This window comes from Mesoplodon mirus (genome assembly GCF_964341445.2).
Source record: "Mesoplodon mirus genome assembly, chromosome: 4".
NCBI classification, from domain to species: Eukaryota; Metazoa; Chordata; class Mammalia; order Artiodactyla; family Ziphiidae; genus Mesoplodon; species Mesoplodon mirus.
The window spans coordinates 158,039,241-158,063,223 of record NC_138979.1 but is presented as its reverse complement, the minus strand read 5'-3'; the positions used below and the strand labels follow the sequence as shown (position 1 = coordinate 158,063,223).

Here is a 23,983-nt window from a genome sequence, read left to right as displayed (position 1 = left end):
ACCAAGCTGCAGAAGTGACTAAAGAACAATTATATTTCTTTCCTTCTCTGCACATAGTTAAAAAAATTTTTTTAAACTCAACATTAAGAATACCAACTAATCTCCCAGGGCACTTATACTGGGCTAAAACAAACAAATAAATAAACAAACAAACAAGGGGGGAGGGAGATACTTAGGACACATGTGGCTTGGTACTCTGGCATTTTAACCTTGGTGCTGAAAATAATTCCTGTATCCTTTCTGTCTTTAAAGTCGGGGTTACTTAGAATTCCTTGACTTTTCTCTCAGGTCTTAATTGCTGCTTTCACTTATACATAAGCTAACTGAGACTTAATGCTCATTCCCATTTATGACCCAGGGCTGTATTATAGAACAGAATGCCTTGATGACATCATCCAAAGGTAACCAAAGTCACCATAGTATAAAAGCAACTTGCTTTTTGTAGGAATTAGTTACTTACCCATCTGGTCGGCAATGCTATCCTCACTTCTTTGCCAGCTGGGTGTGGATTTCCCACTGCCACCAATGTCTGACTGGGTGTTCTGCCTGTCGATGGAGGCTGGGGATCTGCGGCTTATTCCAAACCTGTGGTGATTTCCCCAAAGGCAAAGACAACATCAGGGACCTCACCCATAAGGGAAGGTAGTCCTGGGAGTAATGAACTAAACTCTAACGACAGGTACTACTAATTTTGCTTACATTTCTGTACTTGTGTACTCATCCTTGTGCATGTGTACATGGATGCTGGAACTGTGGATGTTACGGTCAGTATACACCCCTCCGTTCAGAAAGGTATGTATGCTAAGTATGTAAACTGTCAACAAGGGCAGAGGCCATTAGGACCGAGCCAACCTAAGAGATATGCAGTAAGAAACCAAAAATCTTCTGGCCCTTGAGTAGCTAAGCTCAGACTGTCATTTGCACCCAAAAGAAAAATGTCACCATCCTAGTGTTCCGTTTGTTGTCCAATTGGCACATTCCAGGGGTTTCTCTTAACTCGGTTATCTGCTAAATCACTAAGGCACTCATTCTTGGAACAAGTATTTTCTGAGCACTTACTCTAAGGTCTGAAAAACAAAGATCGCTATCATGTACATTACATAGGGACCATTTCCAAAATGTATAAACTTTAAATCGCCTTTAGGAAGGCAATTTGGAAATAGGTAAACTGGCATATATAAAGGCAAATGTCTATTTCTGGAAAGAATGTTTAGCTTTTTAATGAGCCCATTTTAATTTTCCCTGTGTAGACTAATAACATAACATAGGCTTAATTAAAGCATATGCCTTGATTAGTAACATCAGCAAAGGAAATACTGACTGAGCCCAGGAAAAAGGGCCAGAGTATAAAATTCAAAGATTCATGTGGAAATTTACAAATCTGAGTGTGGTTACGAATGAATTTATGAGTAATCTACACAATAAAACACAAAAGGGCCTGAATTAACTGATGCATGTGACAGGTGTCTTCTTTGCTACAAACTGATAAATGTGTGGGCAGAACCACCAAGGGGTGTATTGGAAAGAGCAGGAGATTAGGAGGAGGAAGGCTGGGAGCCAAGTTCAGCTTCTCCACCCAGAGTCATGGCAACTCTTATATGGATCCAGGGAGAAAAATCTACATAAAAGCATTTGGGGGCTTCCCTGGTGGCGCAGTGGTTGAGAGTCCGCCTGCCAATGCAGGGGACGCGGGTTCGTGCCCCGGTCCGGGAAGATCCCACATGCCGTGGAGCGGCTGGGCCCGTGAGCCATGGCCGCTAAGCCTGCGCGTCCGGAGCCTGTGCTCCGCAACGGGAGAGGCCACAGCAGTGAGAGGCCTGCGTACCGCAAAAAAAAAAAAAAAAAAAAAAAAAAAAATCATTTGGAAAGCAGGGAAACTATAAAATATTTTAGTAAAACTCCTACTACAACATCTCCCTCATTACTTTTTGCACAAATGACGGTCATTTACAAACTTGACTCATACGCCTCACTAAACAAAGTTACCTCCATTATTAAAAACAAACAAAAACCTTGATTTATGAAAACTTCAGTGAAAGGGCTCATTTAAAAAAAAGGATTCACTAATTATGATCTTTGCCACTTCCTCCCTAAGTGGGGTCCTTGTTTAGCTTAGGAGAATGAATATCCTCAAACTGGTCCTATGATCCTATCTATTATCCTATTTAGTTAAATATCTATTTATTAAATAGATTAAATTTAATTAATAGATTAAATCTATTTATTAAATATCGTATTTAGTTATTTAGTTATGTGCACTAACTAAATTAAGACTTTTCAAAAAGCCACAGAGATCAAATTAAGAAGTGGATCGGAATCTTGCTTTTACTTTTTGGTAGCAGTGGAAACCAAAGACAACTTTTTAAACTTCTGAATTTAAAGTCAAATGCTGTTTTGGCTGTCTGCTTTTAAAGAAATGATAAAGTAAGGCTGTCTTTCAACTTTGCCTTGAAAAACACTTTCATCCAATGAATTTTTAATTTCAGTTCTCACACACACTTCTAGTTTACTACATGCCAGGGCATCAGGGCTATGAAGGTCCCATCCTTGAGGAGCTCAGACAAAACCTGTTCTAATTTGACCCTGTGCCTCTTTTTGAAGAGCTTCATTGTCCCTTTGTTTGGAGGAGCACTTAATACTTTAGGAGTCACGGTTCAGACTTGAAGGATTTTTTTTTTTTTTTTTTTTTTTTTTTTGCGGTACGCGGGCCTCTCACTGCTGTGGCCTCTCCCGTTGCGGAGCACAGGCTCCGGACGCGCAGTCTCAGCGGCCATGGCTCACAGGCCCAGCCGCTCTGCAGTATGTGGGATCTTCCCGGACTGGGGCACGAACCCGCGTCCCCTGCATCGGCAGGCGGACTCTCAACCACTGCGCCACCAGGGAAGCCCCAGTGAAGTTTTTAAGTAATCATTTGGCTGATACATGAAACGCGTTCAGTGACCAAGAACTTCTACCTCGTGAGACAGTCCATTGCTCTCCAGGGCAGGCTGACAGCTTCGAAATACCTTCCTCATAATGGGCCTGAAACTCCTTCTCTATAACTTTCACTTACTGACCTCAGTTGCCCTCAGAGACAAGTTTAATCCCTCGTCTAAGAGTGCTAGGAGAAAGCCATCACAGCCTCCTTGACTCCACAATGCCCACCTGCGGGCTGCACATCCGCAGTTACGATTCTTACACCACGACCTCCAACTCCGCATCTGCCCGGTCCATCCTTCCCTCTGAACGTGCCCTGCCTTGTCAACATTCCTCAGAGTATGTGGCCCCAAAACGCATCTCAAGGATGGTAGAACAGACCCTATGACTTTTCATCAGTGTTGCTTTTTAACTCTCTCTCATTCCCGTGCTAAACTGGTGCAGGTGCCTTTTCCACCTTCACTCAAGTAGAGCAGGTTTTATTAACCAGCCTGTGAGACTGTGCCTGTCAACTGATTTGGATGGTCTCAACATCCTTACACCAGGGAGCAGGCAGCACACGCCACGTACAAGCAGACACTGAGCCCGCTGAAGCACAGGGAGGGCAACAAAGGGGCGGATTACATTTATGGACGATCAGTGTGTACGGACCTGTTGTTATTACCTCACACTTTGGAGCTTTTCCAAGTTTAACATTAATGAGTTTGCAGCAGACTCCATACACTCCTGCTTCACTGTCACCCTGTACCTATTCATTTTTACTGGGCTGAGTTAACGAGTAGATGTAACGATTGTGCCCTTGGTAAGTGTGAACTTTAGGATCAAACCTGGCCCACGAGTAAGGCATGTGAATCAGACAGTGAACGCCAGTGTCTCTTGCATCACTGATACAGACAACAATTGCTTGGGATCTAAAGGAAAACACTGTATCAGTATCTTCCTGTAAAGTTTCACCCCAGGTAAAACTGACGTTATACAGTATAGTAAATAATTACCAGGTAACCTCAAAAGCAATGGGGAAAACCCTCAATACCACCTATGGCAGGTTTAGTATTAAATATCAAGTCAAATACTTACCACTGCATTAAACAAAAATAGTGTACGTAGCACGAACACTGGGAACCATGTTTCTAACATTAATATTCACTGAAACTTAATGTTTCAAATTACATTTTGGCGTGCCTTGAGAGTGTATACCAAAATGCACAGAAGAGGCAAACAACGATGCTGTTGTGGCTGGTGGCTCATTGATATCTTATTGCTGGATTAACACTGAATTTGCAGTGAATGCTTACTTTTGAAGTCTACTAAAATCTACTAATTAAAACAAGAAATAGCAAGAGGGAAGAGATATGGGGACATGTGTATATGTATAGCTGATTCACTTTGTTATAAAGCAGAAACGAACACACCATTGTAAAGCAACTATACTCCAATAAAGATGTTTCAAAAAAAATAAGTAGTTGGGCTTGTGGTGTGGGATAATAATAATACGTAATTCATAAAACTTCTTGCAGGGGCTCATAAATAAGAGCTAGAATTTTTTTTACTAATTGTCACTGAAGTAATTAAAATAAGAAATGTGCATTTTAGATACGCTACCAAGGGAATCCTTGGTGGTAGGGTGGGAAGGGAAGTATATTTTATAGTGGTTTTTGTTATTTACTTTCTGCTAACATAGACATTTAGCAAAAACATGAATTAAAATGATACTTAGCTGTAAAAACCAACACAGTACTATAGGATAAAAAATATCCATTATGAAGGTATTCTCATAAGCATAATTATTTTGTAATATGGTAAAATCTTAAGAAAGTAAACAAATCATGTTCATTTGTTAGAAGTAATTCGGGGAAAACTTGGCACAGAAACATCCTTTTTTTAAACACCCCATTTTTGATTTTCCAGTGGTTTCAAGTTCTTTATCAAGTTCGCCAGAGGTATCCCAGCAGGAAGCTGGTGATGATAAGCCAGCTTATGTGTGTCATGTGATGTTTTGCTGCTAGTTACTTCCCAGCTGCAGACATTCCGATTTTTTTACCTTTTAGTAGCCTCTTCAATCATGTACACTTAGCTTTTTACTTTGTGAGTCTGGTCAGAAGCAAACAGTTACTTTTGGGTGTTCAGTGTTTTCAAAAAAGATGGGGAGAAAAACTCCCAAACAACCCGCAGGCTGAAATCACAGATTTCTAAAGTGTGAGAAAAATCACTTTTAGCTTTGGATATGATGAACATTTCCCCTACTTTAACATCAATACAAACTCCACCCAGTGCAAGCAGTATACTACTGAGTTCGCTTTGGAGGAAAGTTTAAGAAGTGGCAAAATCTGTACTATGAAACTAGACAATACATAGAATGGAGGAACTGATGTAATTTGATTTCTTTGCCATTGAGTCCTTAGAGACTAAAGAATGATAAACTTCCTAAGAAGTGGCTTGAACCAGCCATGAGAACATTTTTTAATCTGGAGTATTAACCATATTTTCCCTTTTGCTCTTTTGTGAACCGATCCAGTCTGGCTGAATGGAAGTTCTTTTACACGTCTGAATTATGTATGAGAGATAGCGATGCCAACTCCAGCATACCTACCCTTCGGGCATGGACTTTTGCCTGTAAGTGCCCCCGCCAGAGCCAGTCTCGCTGGATGAAGACAGATTGCTCGGGGAGTTGCGACATGGCTGGGATCTTGCTAAAGCCATGGATGAGACCGTCACATAGATGTCTGAACCAGGAGACAGCCTGTGTGTGCAAACCAAAAACGTGAAGTCAACAATTCAAAGGGAAAATCCCAAGGCAGTACATGATGGATAACATATAAATGCGACAAACGCAGCCACTCGTGGAGATAATAAAAATAAAGCCAGCTGGAAGCCCACAAAAGAAACTTCCCCATAAGACTACTCCCTAAGGGGACAGCTGGAAAACAGCCTTGAAGGGGGTGGGGGCGTGAAAAAATAATAGGGGAAAAAAAGAAAACATGTATGTTTCCAAAAGCTGCCAGAATTCAAGGGCTGAATTGCTTATGCAATTTCGTAGTATGGCAGGGCAAAGTATAAATGAGCCCCAGTGACATTAACATGGCAATTAATTCCGATTTCCCCACTGGCTCTCTCAGAGTATATGACCACAGTGAGACCAGTACATTCTTTGTATGCTTCTTTGTTTTTCAATTTTATTACTCAAAGTCTGGAAAGAATATTCAGACATTGCTATTTAGTGTGTATACATTTGGTTGATAGTAGCATCACCATATAAAAACTTCCATGGAAACATGCCTAGAACTACAGTTGTTGAATTTCACTGAAAGGACTGAGTTTATATAATAACACAGCAGAGATGTGCTCCACGTAGCCCACAGTACATCTCTTTGTAAAATTAGGGATCCCTCACCCTGTGGACTGGCTCAACACAGAAACCAGAGCTTTGGAGTTAGGAGAGACGTGATTTTCTGCCCTCTACCTTCTCCACTCAAACAGGCATTGGGGCAACTGCTGGGATATTAACAAGTGAGCCTGAAGACTGTGACAAGACATCAGCTAAATCTTGATAACAATGATATTTTATTTCCAAAGTGAATGCTGGCACAGATCACTGGCTCTTATAGCGGGGCAGGTCATTTCCAGTTTATAGCCGAGGGAGGGGAATCAAAGTCACTTTTTCAATAAGCCAGGCTTCTTGATTCTGAGTCCACTGTCCTCTGCCCCCTACAGAAGGCTGGGTTTTCTGTGCTTAATAAGACAGTTTGCAAGGGGTCTGCAGGGTCAGACGATTTTGCACCTAAAGTCTTACACTGAAGCCAAAGTTTTGAAGCCTTGGGACTGAACCTGATTCACTGAAACATGGCAGTTTTTTACAGCGAACCTACGTACCTTCTGAAGCAGGGCAGGATGGGGCTTCAGGTACAGAAATTGACAGAAGGCATAATAAAATCACACCGGGAAGTTTTTCTATCAGAAAAGAATAAGGACAGGCACCTAAAAATATGACCGCCCCCCAAATCCGTCTACACCCACGTGGCAGATCTGACTTGAGAGCCCCAGTTCTTTCCTCAGCGACAAACCTGTTATCAGCTGTGATGCGGTTATCCCTTCTTTTCTATTAAAACATCTCCCAAACTTCTCACTGCTTATTCTGAAGTACTTGGAAGGGGACTGGAGTGCGGGAAGAATGGGAGGAGTAGGTTACAAAGAAAACGAGGTAAGGATTAAGGAATGGCATGAATCACTGCTTTCTGCTTTAAGAGTTTGGCTTTTAGATGCACCTAATACAGAGAAACTTCAAAAAACAGTTCATTTTGCAGCTGCTTTGATTTTCTTACTGCGAAGAGGAGGAGGTGTTACAGAAAGATGGAAAGAAAGCAGACGGCAGCAGAAATGTGAACGGGGTTGGGGCCAATGCCATGTCTAGGGGCCTGATGACTTTTTAGCTCTCTTTGGGGTAAACAAGTAATAGCCAGCGAATTATATTCATGGTGAATGTTAAAACGTTTTTGCGTCTACGAAGAAGTGACAACAGGATTCCATAGCCAAAGTCAAGATGTAACTTTTGTATTTATATTTAGAGCTTGCTTTTCTTACCCTGCTCCCCAAAATGTACATTAAGCTAAAATATCTCATGCTAGTTCTCAGCCTCAGCTCTTTTATTTGGCAAATGTATCAGAAAATTCTATTTGGTTGCTGGAGTTATCCCAAAGTGAAAAAATAGCATTTCCAGAAGGCCAGTATTCATTCCAATGCCTTTTCTGAATTTATATAACTCAATAGTGGCTTTGTTTTCAGGCTGTCCACACACACAGAACACACATACAGTAACTGATGGAAATGCCACCCAAATGTTTTTATGACTCTAGATGTATGTATGGTAGGCAAAAAAAATTCAGAATTAGCCCTTATTCTGACGACTTACTATTCTTTCCAAATACTCTGAATTTGATACCATCTCACAAATATTATTTGAGAACAGACCTAGGTCAGGGAGTGGAAGGTACCCACCTGCCTGGCACTGGCTGTCTACTTCTGCCAGAGGCTGCGGCTGATCATTTCTGGAAGTTGGGCTGGTTGCTGTCTTGCCACTTTGAAAAAGAATAATCCCCGCATTGGCTCACATGGGAAGCCAGCATGCTAACCTCTTGAATCTCTGACCTCCCCCCTACTCTACCTTAACGGATCACAAGTCTTTTCTTCTCTTTTGAGATAAACCCAGATCTTTCTACTTTCTCTCAGCCTTAATGAGCCCGGGCATCTGGATGTTAATGCCCGAATAGGTTTATAAGACTAAGATGAATACATCTTTCACTCGCTGTGAGATCTTTCGATTCTGTGGAATATAAGAAATAATCTTCTTCAAGAATGCTATGGTCACTGTCAGAAAGGAAATGTCTAAAAATCTTTTAGCCTTAATTTCAGTAGATTCTCTTCCTTCCATTTTTATCAATTTAGCTGAGAAATAACTAAATGTTTTTAAAGTAACCGATCTTAAATGTTCTCTAGGGCTATGATTTCCCTCTGCAGAAATAAAAAACCAAGGCTTTTGGACTGTACAAAGAATGCAGTAATTGAAAAAGCCATGATCATCAGCTCGACAGACAATACTCCCATAGTCTGCAGGACTGCACTCAACGTCTTTCCATTTATATGCAGCACATTTCACTGCAATGAAAACAAGGAGTTGAATGGGATGGATTAGGAAGAGATGGTCCAAGATCAATATCAGTTCTTCATTTTTCCAGAAGCCTCCTCACGTCAGGATAAAAGAGAGAAGAGAAGCGCCAAAAAACCCACAGATTTCTAATAAAATAACCCCTGCCCCCCACCATACCCTTCCCATGACTCAACTCACAGAACTACACATACGATGTTAACATTGATAGACTCTTATTAAATTGATCTCTTGAGACTGTGACATCAATTTATGGATAAGGAACTCTCAGTATCTGAGTAATTGATGCTAAATTTTTCTTTCCTGAGTATTTATGTATGGGTTTAATTATGCCTCTGTTTCCTGATTTTTATTCCAAAGTGACAGCACTGCTTGGATGCGTCCAAGGAGATAAGGCCCTCTGTAAACTCAAGGGCAGACAGCGGAATGACGACAAGAACAACCGAGAGGATTTCAAATAGCAGCAATGACTGACGAATGAGATATCCGAGTCCATAATTAAGCACAGCATTTCACCACAACTTAGCAATTAAAACACTATTCACCCAGGGAACAGGATCCAATCAGAGTCTGTTTTGAGCAATGCCTATCAACCAGGATTCTTCCAGAATTGTTTTAAAAAAATTCTCTAAAATTACTCAAGGTAATGTCATTTGGGTGCTGTATCCAGACTAGAGTTTGAACAAGTTGTATTCAAATTCAATCACCCCACCCCCCTGTTGTTTCATCTCTTCCTAACTTTGTGAACCAGAGCCATTCCTGGCTTTCTGACCATACAGTCCCTATCAGCTATTCCGACTGGACCATGGAAGTCCTGCTCTGATGAACCTCCTGTGACAAGATCAATTTACAACAAAGAATAACTCTTGCATAGTTAGGGAAATACAGCAACTCATCACACCGAGATAACGGATCATCATCTCCCAGCTGCTGGCAAGCTGTTGGAGCTTCACAGCCTGGCACACATCATGGGTGCCTCTTGAGAAGAGTCAATTTTATATCTAAGGGTGACTCTACAGAACAGAACATAAAAATGGACTGCAGCCAGGACCAGCTACATCATTTGTGGGACTCAGTGCAACATGAAACTCTGGGTCTCCTTGTTCAAACGTATTACAAATTTCAAGCAGAACACTGAACCCTGCTAAGCGTGTGGCCCTGTGCAGCTACACAGGCTACACACCTGAAGCTGGCCCTGACTGCAGCACACGTGGCTGGGCCCCCTTAGCATACAAACACGCATGCGTTCATCTGGCAAGTATTTCTTGAGCACCATCTATATATGGTGGTAGGCTTCATCCCTGCAGCGTGGTGGCTAAGGTAGGGGCTCCGCAGGGGCTCCACTAACCAGCCAGGACTCTGCACAAACGATTTCATCTCTCAATCCCCAGGCATCCTTATCTGTAAAAGGGGGAAAGAGCCACCAACTTACTGGGCTGTTGGGTGGATTAACTGAGAAAACTCACATAAGGGACTCTGAACAGAGCCTGGCGTATGTGCCATTTAGCTGCCATCGTCATTTGTCATTTTCTAAATATAATGGGAAACTAGAAGAGTCAAACAAAAAGCCAGAGATTGGGAGACTCTAGGCTATTTAATCAGTCTGGATGCCGATTCTCCCCAGGAGTGGGGACTGGTGGGGAGACAGCAGTGAACTTGCTAGCAGGGTCGCAGTATAGGAGTCACACACCTCCCCTGTCATCCTCCTTGTGTACTGGTGCTTGCTCCTTAAAAGGAGCCTGCAGACCCTAAAGAGGTGGGTCCAGAGCAAATGGTCCAGGGCCATCTTCGTGTGGCCTGAAGCAGTGTCCAGTAAGCCCTCTGGTGGTACAAGTCACCAGCCGAGAGCCCAGTGGCCAGAGACACACATACACACTCGGGTGAAGAGATCAGTTCAACTCTGGTGACCATCCCCAAGGACACTCTGCCAATCTCATTATTTCACAACAATCGTTCCTGCAGGTAAAAAGGAGACTAAACCTACTTTTCCCAGCAAGCACTTCAAAGATAGGTGGATCCCGGACTGCCACTCTGTCACCATACTGAGGGAGTTCCATGGGTGGAAGTAGACCTTGGTCAGACCAGTCACTGTCCCGGGCTCTGAACAAGAGGCTTATGGGGAGACTTCACACTGCTGACTGTGGGGGTGGGTCTAGGTAGCTCATCTGTCTCATTATCACTCATTCTCACACGTTTACACGTGTTGTGCAATCAACAAATCTTAAAGAAAAATGTCAGTGGTTTCAAATATAAGGCAGCGGGATATCCCTTTTTACCTCTGAGAATTATTTAAATTCCTAATGATAAACGTGTCCATATGGCTGATGTGCCCTCATCAGGCAAAGGGCCTAAGACTCCTGTTGCCTTCTCCATGAGGGGAGGGCTACGGCAGGACCCATAGTAGATCTGGCTTCTGGGAAGGCCTTCCCCGTGTCAGGTGTCTGGGGGTGGACAAGGGGGTGCTTTTGGAGGAAGCCCCAGGGCCACTGTGGGCCTTTAGATCCTTCCCATAAGGTGAGACCAGGCCAGGCCTCCCTGGGTGGTCCTAATGCAGCACTCTCTTAAAAAAGGGGCTAAGAGGGCAAGACCCTGCTGCTGGATGCACGTAGGAGAACAGTTCCTTACTGACACGCAGAACGATGTGCCCAGCTGCCACCTCATTCTCTTTCCATAACACGACCGCTTTCTACAAGGTCACCTCTCAGTCTATTCTTTTTTTTTTTTTTTTTTGCGGTACGCGGGTCTCTCACTGCTGTGGCCTCTCCTGTTGCGCAGCACAGGCTCCAGACGCGCAGGCTCAGCGGCCATGGCTCACGGGCCCAGCCGCTCCGTGGCATGTGGGATCCTCCCGGACCGGGGCATGAACCCGTGTCCCCTGCCTCGGCAAGCGGACTCTCAACCACTGCGCCACCAGGGAAGCCCCTCTCAGTCTATTCTAATTCAATGGATGTTTTTTGCAGTATTTCCTACACCTGCTCACCATGACTGTTCCCAGCATAGCAGCCCTCCTGAACTTGGCCTCTCCGTCTCACCGAGGGTAACCAGGACGCTGGCGGTGAAGACAGCACAACTTGCTCCTGGGAAACACACTGACTCACCACATGCGTGACCTGCACTAGGCTGCAAACTGACTCATCAGTCCAGTCTGGCCAGCTCTACCCAGCTCTACCCATATCCCTAAGTACCCAATTGCAACTAGCTCTCTTTGACTTCCATGTAGCTGTGTGTAGAAGAGCATCTACAAAATGACACCAAAGACAAACAGGGACTACCATTTTCTAAGCCTCACTGTGTGCCAGGCCTGTCCTAAGAGCTCGGGTTGAACACAGAGTAACTATATTACCTTAGTTAATCATCATGCTGACTCTGAGAGGTGGGGCTAGTGGCCCGTTTGATTCCTGGCGATGCTGAAGTGTAGAGGGGATCAGGAACTTCCCACCATCACATCACTCCCAAGGGGTGGGGCCAGGATGCAAGTCGTCAAGGCCCCTGGACAGCAGAGCCTGCACTCCTGGCACATCTGGGAGTTTCTGGGTGGGTTACAGTAAAACACTGGTGGCTCTGCAAGGAGGAGGCCCCTGGAATATTTCCCTGGGTTGAGTGCAAAGCAGCTACTTTCAAGGCCCAAAGAACGATGAAGCAGTTCAAGAGCCTAAGCTGAGGACCACATGGGAGCACCCTGGTCTCATTCCCTGGCTCACTCCTTTTCTTTCTATAAAAGAAAGGGAACTGGGAGGTGTGCCAGGCTCAGGCCACTGTGCCCATTTCCTGAATGCTTAAAAAGGAAACGCCTTTGTTCTCTAATCTAAAAGTGTGAACTTGCAAATTATCTAAACTCTGACCCCAATGTAGAGGCCAGAGTACACTCACTCCTTTGAAGAGCTGGGGAAAAGGAGGCTGAAGAGCTCGGTGAGTTTAAGTCAGGTACAGCCCTCTGCTTTTCTACCTTAACTTGGCTGACAAATAAAATGTCATAATTCAGTTCCAACCTAACTGAAACCAATTAGAGGAAATTCAATCAAGAACAACTCACTTTTCACTTTGAATTTTAGACAGCTTTACCCACAATATACTTTTAAAATAGGAGTATTCTAAGCTTAGTCAACAAAAAGCAAAGAATTCTACTTAAATCTAAGCTTCAATTCTATAGCTTTATCGGATTATAGCGTGTTTCACTTTTATGTCTTTTTTTTTTAATTATTAATTAATTTATTTATTTTTGCTGTGTTGCGTCTTCGTTTCTGTGTGAGGGCTTTCTCTAGTTGTGGCAAGCGGGGGCCACTCTTCATCGTGGTGCGCAGGCCTCTCACTATCGTGGCCTCTCTTGCTGCGGAGCACAGGCTCCAGACGCGCAGACTCAGTAGTTGTGGCTCACGGGCCTAGTTACTCCGCGGCACGTGGGATCCTCCCAGACCAGGGCTCGAACCCGTGTCCCCTGCATTAGCAGGCAGATTCTCAACCACTGAGCCACCAGGGAAGCCCTGTGTCATTTAATTTTATAAAAATAAACTCATTTACCTGACTGTCCATTTGATGGATGTTCAGATAACAAAATGTGGTACATACATACAATGGAATACTATTCAGTCTTAAAAAAAGGGAAAGGTTATGGACTTAATGACTCCCCCCACCCCCAAATTCATATCTTGAAGTCCTAACCCCCAATGTAATGACATTAGGAGGTGAGGCCTTTGGGAAGTAATTAGGTTAAGATAAGGTCATAAGGGTGGAGCCCCCATGATGGGATTAGCACCCTTGTAAGAGGAGGAAGAAACCAGAGCTCTCTGCCCTGTGAGGACACAGCAAGAAGGCCCTTTCTACAAGTCAGGAAGAGGGTCCTCACCAAGAACCACACGTTCTGGAACCTTGATCTTGGAATTCCCAGACTCCAGAACTGTAAGAAGTAAACGTCCATTGTTTAAGTCACTGAATCTACGGTATTTTGTTATAGCAGCTTGAGCTAATAAGCAAGAAGGAAAACTGGACATATGCTACAACATGAATGAACCTTGAATACATTACACTGACGTGAAATAAACTAGTCACAAAAGGACACATATTGTATGATCCCACTTACATAAAGTTTCTACTTATGTGAGGTACCAAGAGTAGTCAAATTCACAGAGACAGAAAGTAGAATGGTAACAGCCAGGAGCTGGGGAGAGGGGGAGTTATTGTTTAATGGACACAGAGTTTCAGTCCTGGAGATGGATGTGGGTGGTGGTTGCACAAGGATGGAAACATACATAATGCCACAGAACTGTGGTCCAAATGGTAAGTTTTATGTTATGTATATTTTACAACAGAAAAAAAAAAAGTTAAAAAAAAAAGAAAAAAAACCCCAACTGATTTATTTTCTCCCAAATTGATTTACTTCTGTTCCTACTTCTTTAAGTTTTTTTGCTTACTGGTTTAACTAATGAAGTTTAAAAAAAATTCACTGCAAGCCTATTAAAATGCCACAATCAGTGGTTGGTCCTTGGGATACGATGATGAATAAGACAGGCTACCTTAAATTGGAAGAATGGACCAATAAGATTAAAATGAAGTATAATAAATTCTGTGAAGGAAGCAGACAGGCAGCAATATGAAAATTCCCAGGATGGGCAATGAAGGCAGAGATGGGAGGAGACGTCTCAGAGAAGGTGAGGCTTGGGCTTGGTGTTAAAATACCAGCAGTTGTTAAGCTGCTGAAGGATGGAGTAGAAGACAGATCAAGTGGAGCTGCAGGTATAAAGGTTATCAAGAGAAAACCTGGCAGCAGAGAGTCACTTACAAGCCTAGAGCCTGGGAAAGACAAAGCCAAGTCAGTAAATCCACAGCGGGAGGTGGACTTGATACTGAAGGCTGTGTGGAAGGCTAAGATGAAAGGCAGGGCCTGAGGAGCAATTCCCTTTGTATTAGGCCGTCCCGTGCAGTATGCAGCATGGACAGGGAGCAAGTCGGAGGCTGTTCTGGCCAGAAAAATCTTAGTGTGAAACAAGAGCCCCTAAGGCAATGACCAGGAGGATACTTCCATGAGGGGCTCAACCGAAGGGTAGAACTTGATAACTAAATGGGTGTGGAGATGGGGATGAGGGTGCAGGAGGGTAATTATGAATTCTAGTTCTGCTCTGGCTACTTGGGCAGAATGCAAAGCCCTTCACCAAGATGGGCAACACGTGAGAAGGAAGAGGTGGAGGGCGGGCAGGAGTATGGCTGAAGTCAGTTTGGACTGGTGAGTCTGGGACACTGGTGTGACGTTCAAGTGCAGATATGCAGTAGGGAGACGTGCATATGAATATGAAAAGTAAAGAAGAGGTCAAGACCAAATGTGTACTATCCGGGAACTGCCCACATACAGATGATGGCTGAGGTTACTAAAACAAATAAACTATTCAGAGATATTGCACAGTAGGGGATTAAAAGAAAAATGAGGAAGGAGTCATGGGGGACACAGCATTTGGGGGGGATGAGACAAATGCAAAGAACTGACCAAAAAAAAAAAAAATCAGGAGGAAAGTTTTGGAAGATAAGGAAGAGGAGTTTGAAAGAGGAGGGAATGGCAACTGGTATCGGATATGCCGAAGTCCACAACATCCAGTGGCTCTGGAAATACAGCAGTCAATGGGGATGCAGCCTGAGCAACCTCAATGAAACTCAAGAGTTCCAAGAGTCAAGGTCCTCACGTCAACTCAAACAACTATGATCCAGGAGGGCAGTATCTGAAAGAACAAGTCATGCAACTTCTAGCCACGGCTAATATTCCAAACAAAGGAAGAGTAAAGAATAAATACGTGCTGGCTTTGTCTGAAAACAGAAAATAACACCGTGAGGATTATTAACACAGAACCTGTTCGAAATAAACCTAGAAAACATTTCCTTGAAAATAAAGATTGAGGGACTTCCCGGAAGTTCAGTGGTTAAAAGATCCTGCATGCAACACGGCACGGCACCCCCCCAAAAAAGAGAACTCTTTTCATTTGTTTCAACAGTATCCTCCAGCACAATCTTCATGCTCTGTATGGTGCAGCTGTGTCTGCAGAGGAGGGCGGCGTTAGGGAGGCTCAAGTGTAGCCAGCTGTAACTCCGTAAAGGAATCAACACTCCATCCAGCTGCTGAGTGCCAAATACAGCAGGGAAAGGGGAATGGTATGGTATCCAGGTAAAATGCAAAAGTATCAATGGTTCAGTAAGACATTAAGTATTTATATAAAGCCTGGAAATACTTCATCTACAAAAAAGAGAAGGGAAAATTCCTTTGTGTGCCAACGTGCCTGTTGTTTATGCAAAGCCTCTGAAATAGTTAAGCTTTTCTGAACATGTTAACCCAGATCAGGGTTTTATTACCGATCCCACATTACGTTTAAACACAGTAATGTGTTAAGTTCAATGTACTATAGCCAGCTGTTTATGTATGTATGTATGTATGTATGTGTTGGGTCTTCGTTGCTGTGCACAGGCTTTCTCTAGTTGTGGCGAGTGGGGGCTATTCTTTGTTGCGACGTGCGGGCTTCTCATTGCAGTGGCTTTTCTTGTTGCGGAGCATGGGCTCTGGTACGCAGGCTCAGTAGTTCAGTTGTTGTGGCTTGCGGGCTCTAGAGCGCAGGCTCAGTAGTTGTGGCACATGGGCTTAGTTGCTCCACGGCATGTGGGATCTTCCTGGACCAGGGCTCAAACCCGTGTCCCCTGCATTGGTAGGCAGATTCTTAATCACTGCCCCACCAGGGAAGCCCTAGCCAGCTATTTTTATTTCAGTCCTACCCTTACATTCTAGATAAATTTGAGGCCAGAAGAGCGATTGCATCGTATTACCTATTTTTGTTAAATATTAATTCTGTCAACAAGAACTACTCCCACAAATACCATAAAATTCTGTACTTGAAAGGCCACCTAGAGAGCATAAAGCTCCTGTATTTAAACCCAATCAAATCAGACTTTTTTCTACTTAGATGGCAAATGCGTCATCTGTTCTTACTGCATCAGTTTCTCTTAACAATGTACAGAGAGCACAATTCAGTGAAATAATTCTGGTTAGAAACTCCAAATACCAATACCTTTTAGTATGTCAAAAATCGTGACCTTGGTACTGAAGGAAAAAGGATAGTCTGTTTCACAAGTATTTAAAAAAAAATATTTCTAATGGCCTTTAACTCTGGGATCTTGCACACAATTTAAGAAAATCTATGCTTCTACAAGCAGTAGATTAAGTTTCTACAAGCAGTGTATTCAGTTTTCATCTAAAATGAACCGTGCTGGGTCCAACCGTGGTGAATGAAGTAGGCGGATTTGTGTAGCACGTGCAGAGTAGGCTTGAGGCGGCTGCTAACTTAAGCTTAAATACAGCTGGTTTCTCTACAGTTAAACACAACTTGCCTAACCTGGAGGAGAAAAATAAATGGAACAAACCAACCATGTAAAGGCAATACAGCTTACCCTTGAACAACATGGGTTTGAACTGCGTGGGTTCACTCCTACGGGGATTTTTTCAATACATACACTACTATGTTTACGAACAGCAATTGGTTGAATCCAAGGACGTGAGGGTCAACTACGGGACTTGAGCAGGTGCAGATTTTGGTATCCATGGAGGGGGCTCTGGAACCAATCTTCGTGGATACCGAGGGACTATCCTTTAGTCTCAGTATCAGGCTCATGCCACTATTGGTAAGGCAAGACTCAAGGAATGGCAGACCTGGGCATTTGTTTTGACTATTTGTGATTCATCTGAACGGTCCATATCACACTCTCTAGATGGCCCAGGTACAAATGCAAATGGCACCCAGGGCAGGGCTGGTATGAAGGGGAGAGTCAGATGGAGGAGGTGCGCCCAGCCAGGGGCCTCACTTCCACATCACAGTAAGGTGGTCCGTTCTCAGTAAGACTATGAAGGGAATGCTTAAATTTTTTAGTTATATTTTACTACGTTTCATGGAGGAAATTATATTCCCAGGTACACTGTATGAATCTGAGGAATCTGGAAGTATTCCCGACAAAGGTCACGAGTCTATTCTATATTCAAATATTCTGCAAACAGTAGCAATACAAAGTTTCTCAAATAGTACCTTCTATTTATGACTCAAAGTTGAAACTTAAGTAAGAAATATTGCTTTACTGAAAGTTAAGAATGATGGGATAGGACAGCGAACTCTTAAATTGTCATGAAAGAATAGCCGTCTAATTACCACACCTTTCAAAATGAAGAGGAGACAAATAACCTGAAAATGTAAAGCTCAGATTTTACAAGCCCTCCGTCGTAAGATCTTAAATCCTAGCCCAATGTCCTCAAGGATATCTGAAACTAAGAAGCCTTAGAGGGAAGTGAGTAGAGGTTAAAAAACCATTGGCAGCCTCACTTCTGTCACTTTCATCTTATAGCTTGGAGAGCCACAGGGCTATTATTAGTCTTACAGGGAGAGCACGCGGATTCCCTTTCCTCTGGGTGGAGTTACGATGAAAGGCAGACACAAGTACCCACAAAAAGAACCTCCAGAACTCAAAGATCTCCAACTGGAAAAAATGGAGTTGATGCCTTCTTTAGCACTAAAAGTTGCTTGCATCCTGAGAGGATAATTAGCTACAAAAAATATTTTCACTTTCAGAGGTATGTTCAGCAATAAGCTTTAGTTTCTGTTGCAGAAATTAAATTCAATGTGGAATCAAAATATATTCTGCTATTTTATTATAGGGACTATTGTATAAAGAAAATAACACAAATCCAATTTCACTCATAAAAGCCTGATGACTCTCCTGGAGAGAAAGAAAATAGCATGGAGAGGAACAAAAGGTCCTTCTCTGAACAATGGTTTCCTAGGTTCATCCTTTCAAATGTGGGCCAAATCATGAATTCCAGTTAACACACACCTCGGAGGGAGCCAAGTTGGGAATGTGCAGAACAAAGAATTTATTCAGCGACCACTTGGATGTTTTTCCTTCTCGAAAATAATGAAAGCAAGAGGAGTCCAGATGGGAATGCAGCCACTTTGGGAGAGGAATCCTTTACTGAGATAAACAGCAAGGCTCTGTAAATAAATCCCCAGTATTACATGAGGACTTTTAGAAAGACAACTAGGTTTTTTTTTGGTTGTCTGTTGTGATTAAACTATTTCTACATGGTATTCTAGTATTTCTGAAATAGTTAAGTGGCAATGTTTTATGTCTTTTAAGATAAAAGACATCATTGTGTGGTTTTTAAAATCTCCAACTTTCTGCTCTCAACTTGAACCAATGACTCTTGAAGCATAGCTGGGATCTGTTTTCCTTGGCGCCCTGTTCTTGCTGGACCTGGTTCCTGAGGCTCAGATGAGTCAGGCTCATTTTTGCTCCAGAGACCTTCCTTCTACCCACAGCAGCTCCTGGAACGGAGACTTCTCCCCACCAGCTCTGAGGGTTCCTGATCCTTCTGCAGTGCGGGGGCCACAAAAACACTCAGAGATGTGATCAAGACAAGCACAGTGATGGGGAAAGGACAGTGCATGGACAGAAAGAAGTTGGCTTCTTCTAAGAGGGCACTAGCAGGTTCTTGAGTTAAACCGTCTCCTTCATTAGCCTAGGTAATTTGGGGTAACTGAATTTATAGTGCAATGATTTAAAATTATGTAGTCCATTTGTATTCACATTTTAAGAGTACTTTATCGAGTTCAATTTTTGGCCGAGGTTCTTAGTTCACAGTGCTGCATTTTACAGTGAATTCGAGACAAAAGTGCTAGGGCATCCTGGTTGAGGAAGAGTTCATCAGTTATCACCTGTGAGGGAATCCACTGTGACTTTCAATTTAACAGCAAACCTCGTTTTGTTACTTTCTGGGATCCCTCAACCCCTCTCCTTTTGCTTACTTTACTCAGGACTGAGTGTTTTAACATATCCACTATTTTCTTTTACATTCAGAGCAGTGGAAAAATATGTTTCTGTTATACTAGTGGATTTCCCTTCTCACAATTCTTTATTAACAAAGTGAAACAAACACAGACACTCAACCAAAAACCTGCATTCTCTTGCCACTGTTGTATCACTCATCTCCAAAAGACAAAGACTGTCAAAGATGATGATAGGGCTTCCCTGGTGGCGCAGTGGTTGAGAGTCCGCCTGCCGATGCAGGGGACGCGGGTTCGTGCCCCTGTCTGGGAAGATCCCACATGCCGCGGAGCGGCTGGGCCCGTGAGCCATGGCCGCTGAGCCTGCGCTCCGCAACGGGAGAGGCCACAACAGTGCGAGGCCCACGTACCCCCCCACCAAAGAAAAAAAAAAAAAAGATGATGATATGGTCAATGTCACCTCAAAGAGTCCACCAAGTTCTAGTTCATATGGCTACTGAGCGTGCAGTGATGATTTCTGTTGATATCACATGAAAATGAAAGAGTAAAGCCCAAATAACCATTGTACGGAGCTGAATGCTTTGCTGGAATACATCTTCACTTATCCTGATGGCTTTGGAATGCTGCCATGCTTTGAAAACCACTAGTGCATGCATCTCACTTTTAAGTTTTTGATTTCTCTAGTAAAATATGGGAAGTCCTAAAGCTAGTGCTTATGGGCCTGGTGTTACTTAAATTTGGGGCAGAGATTCAGAGAAAAGCTTGGGAGGCACACTCACCGCCTCTCCAGTGGGCGCCCGTCACTGGAGATGCTTCGAGGAATGTTGGCGGCTCTTTCTGGAGGAGGCATCTTCCCGTCTCCTTTCCCGGCATTCAGCCTCGAGGTCATGGGACTCTGAACCTGGGACGGCACTTGAGGTGAATGAGGCCCCTTGTTGGCATTCCTCTGCCATTTGTTATTATTTCGAAAGGGAAACTTGAATTCATAGGAAACCCCTTCGTTCATTTTGTACTCCATCACTGGCATGCGGTAGGTCTCAGAGCAACTCCTAGGGGGAGGGCACAGAGAGAAGAAAAATCAACATTGCTTTTTCTTGTTGGTGGAACCACACTGATTCTCATTAACAGTTAAAATGGATCAAACACTTCATTCTCAGTTTCAACCATCTTTCAATCATTAGGCCTATAATTATTTTCCTTTCAAAAACCAGGATCCCAGGAAGTATTATACTAGTATTTTCCTTTGATCAATCCTAAATGGTGAGTCTGAGATATGGAGTCTTGAAAATTCAGTGAGACCTATGGTCACCCTGGTGGGGATGGGGTGGAGTAGGGGGCAGAGTCAGCACTGAGACCTGGGGAGGGAAGGTGCCCAGACAGCATGGTGGGAACAGACTCCTAAGATGGGGTCTCGGAGGGAAGAGTCAGCTTTATATCCTTAATCGTAAGGGAAGCTTTAGATCCTTCCCTTACGATTAAGGATCTAAAAGGGTATATAGTTTTGAATTCGTTGGGATCCCGATAGTCAAAAATAAGTGGGGAGAATTCTTGAAATCCAAACTGAGAGCCAAATTTAGCTCAGGAGGAGGGAAAAAAAAAGCCAGTTATTGAAATCAGCAATTATCAAATCACCAGGGAACAAAGCATAATCTGAAATCAGGCCTTTTTTTCCCCCTTGAAAGCCAGAAATCTCCCATAGCAGAGCTGTCCCCAGGCAGCAGTCTGAGTGAAATTAACGGCAGGCACACATGTCTTTCATCCCTTTACCCTCTTTTTGTGCCATCATTCCATCCCCCAAAACTCAGGAAACGAGGAACCCACTTTCCATTACCTTTACCCAAACAACCAAGGAAGGTTCGACCCATTATTGACTTGATAGAAAAATTACTGAAAAAACCTACCCCCACCAAAACATTAACTCAAACTGTGCATTTGAATTTCATCACTAAGAGAAAAAATGACTTTCTTTCTTAAAGACATTTCAAAGATTGAGAAGCAGGTGGGAAGGTCTGGAAAGAAAAGATTAAGAGTAATTATGAAATAGTCCTTTAAGAGGTACTTCAGAGATAGCATAAGGAGAGTCCAGCTCAGTGCTGCCCAACAGAAATACAATATAAGCCACAAATAGGAGCCATGTATGTAAGTTTTAAATGTCTAGCAGCCATACTACAAAAATAAAACGAGCGGCTTCCCTGGTGGCGCAGTGGTTGAGAGTCCGCCTGCCGATGCAGGGGACGCGGGTTCGTGCCCCGGTCCGGGAAGATCCCACATGCCGCGGAGCGGCTAGGCCTGTGAGCCATGGCCACTGAGCCTGCGCGTCCGGAGCCTGTGCTCCTCAACGGGAGAGGCCACAACAGTGAGAGGCCCAGGTACCGCAAAGAAATAAAAAATAAAAAAGTAAAAAATAAAAATAAATAAATAAATAAAACGAAACAGGTGAAATTAATAATACATTTTATTTAATTCAATATATCCAAAATGCTATCATTTCAACATGTAATCAATAAATCAGTATTAAAAAATTTATGAGACATTTTACATTCTTGTAAATTTGGAGTGTATTTTATACTTAGAGCATGCCTCACTTGGGGCCAGCCACGTTACAATGTCTCTGTAGCCACAGGTGACTCATGGCTCCTGTACTGGACAGTGTAGGTCCAAAGGGCATCCAGCTGAAGGCCTGGTCTTGATTTGGGGAAGGTGCTTATGTTGGTGGGAGAATGAACACAATGGAACGGGCCCCCCTCTATGACCTTGTCCATGTATCTCAGGGTATGACTCATGACATTTTAAATGTACCCCACCATGCGTCCTCTCCTACGTCTCCATGACAGCCACAGGTTTTGAAAAGTGCTGCTTTTGGAGTATGTGCATTTGCTGGGGTCCTTGCCCTCCTCAGTCTTAGCCCAAGTCTCCAATGGGCACCTTTGCTTGGAGTTTCCTTAACCTCTCCCTCCGACTCCTCAAAAGCCTAGGCCAATCTTAATCTGACCCTATGCCCAAGATGCTGTTGTGCCCCTTTTAATGGTTTGATGACAATGGCTTTCAAATGTTTTGGACCACAATCCTGGTGACAAGTACATTTTACATTGTGATACAGCACAACCACAAATACACACACACATACACCCTTCTCTGTCAGCTTCCATTCTGCTGTATTCTGTGTTAATCCATTTCATTAAAAAAATACATTGGGTACAACCTCCTAAACTGATTTCATGATCTACTTAAGAATTACGATCTACAGTTCACAAAACACTGTATGGCCTACTTGACATTAGTTTCAGCAGTTATTGACTTCTTATATAATAAATGCTTTTCTCTGAAATGAAGGATTATCACCTTAGGCCTTGGTATAATTTCTAGCTTTGAATCAATATTTCTGACAAAAATATGCCATTACCATACTTTTTTGGTTGTTAACACAGGTGTTACTGCAGTATATCTGAAGTCTTTCATTTCTGATCATGCAGTATCTACAGCTCTGGATCTGAAAATACAAGAATGTTGCAAGAATGCAAGAATGCAAAATGCAAGAATGCTTGCCAAGGGAATATTAATAAAATATATTAATAAACATTTATAATAATGCATTGGGAAAATTTCTTTCTACCTCAAAATCAGCACTAGCTTTGCTTCTCCTCAGCACTGGTCTGTTTAACTTGTAAACTCAGTGGATATATCATCCATGTCCCTTTCTTTTTTTTTTTTTTTTTTTTGCGGTACGCAGGCCTCTCACTGTTGTGGCCTCCCCCGTTGCGGAGCGCAGGCTCAGCAGCCACGGCTCACGGGCCTCTCACTGTTGTGGCCTCCCCCGTTGCGGAGCACAGGCTCCAGACGCGCAGGCTCAGCAGCCACGGCTCACGGGCCCAGCCACTCTGCGGCATGTGGGATCTTCCCAGACCGGGGCACGAACCCGTGTCCCCTGCATCGGCAGGTGGACTCTCAACCACTGCGCCACCAGGGAAGCCCCATGTCCCTTTCTGCTGGCTGCTAGGAACCAACCACATGTACAGAACACGTACAGACCTTTATCATGTATTCCAGGGCATTAACTTTTCAAAAATTTCTCCCTTGGCCATGTTTTCCATTTACCTCTCCCCATTCCCCATTTCCCTACCACACATACACAGAGATTCCCTCATTGAATTTTAATTCTGTACCTCCATAGGCTGATTCAAGCCCATATTGCATCAGGGTAGAGAATAAGTAAATAATTAAAATAGAAACAATAATAATGTAATATCAAATAGACAATATCAGCTTTGGGGCCTTAGTTTCTTTGTAAAATGAAAGACTTGTAATTGATAATTACTAAACTTTCTTCTAGTTCAAGCACTCTTTGAAAGAGTCTTTTAAGCTGCATAACGTTTAATACTAAAACTGGTTAAAAGATCCCATTAGCCAAAGATTTTGTCTCCTCTCTAGTCTATGTTTCATCCCCACCACCCTTAGCATATTATTAGAGACCTTCTGCATATGCCATAATCATAGAATGAAGTACGATAAGGCCAAAGCAGGGAGAGAAGATTCATTTACAGAGAATGAAAAGCAAAGATTCCACAGTGCTGAACCTTTGCCATCCTGCCGCTTCTGACAGCCTGCTATGGGGCGG

The 23,983-nt window shown here is 43.2% G+C and overlaps 1 protein-coding gene across 1 annotated transcript in view; it reads right to left on the bottom strand.

The window, feature by feature from the left end:
• Window positions 1-23,983, bottom strand: part of SIPA1L1 (signal induced proliferation associated 1 like 1) — a 135,333-nt gene that overhangs the window by 44,653 nt on the left and 66,697 nt on the right. Inside the window, exons 10-12 of the mRNA XM_082617702.1 lie at window positions 20,148-20,417; window positions 5,507-5,656; window positions 461-585 (exon numbers count right to left, since the gene is read on the bottom strand). Of these exons, the coding sequence (XP_082473828.1) occupies window positions 461-585; window positions 5,507-5,656; window positions 20,148-20,417 (545 nt within the window). The remainder of the gene's footprint in view (window positions 1-460; window positions 586-5,506; window positions 5,657-20,147; window positions 20,418-23,983) is intronic.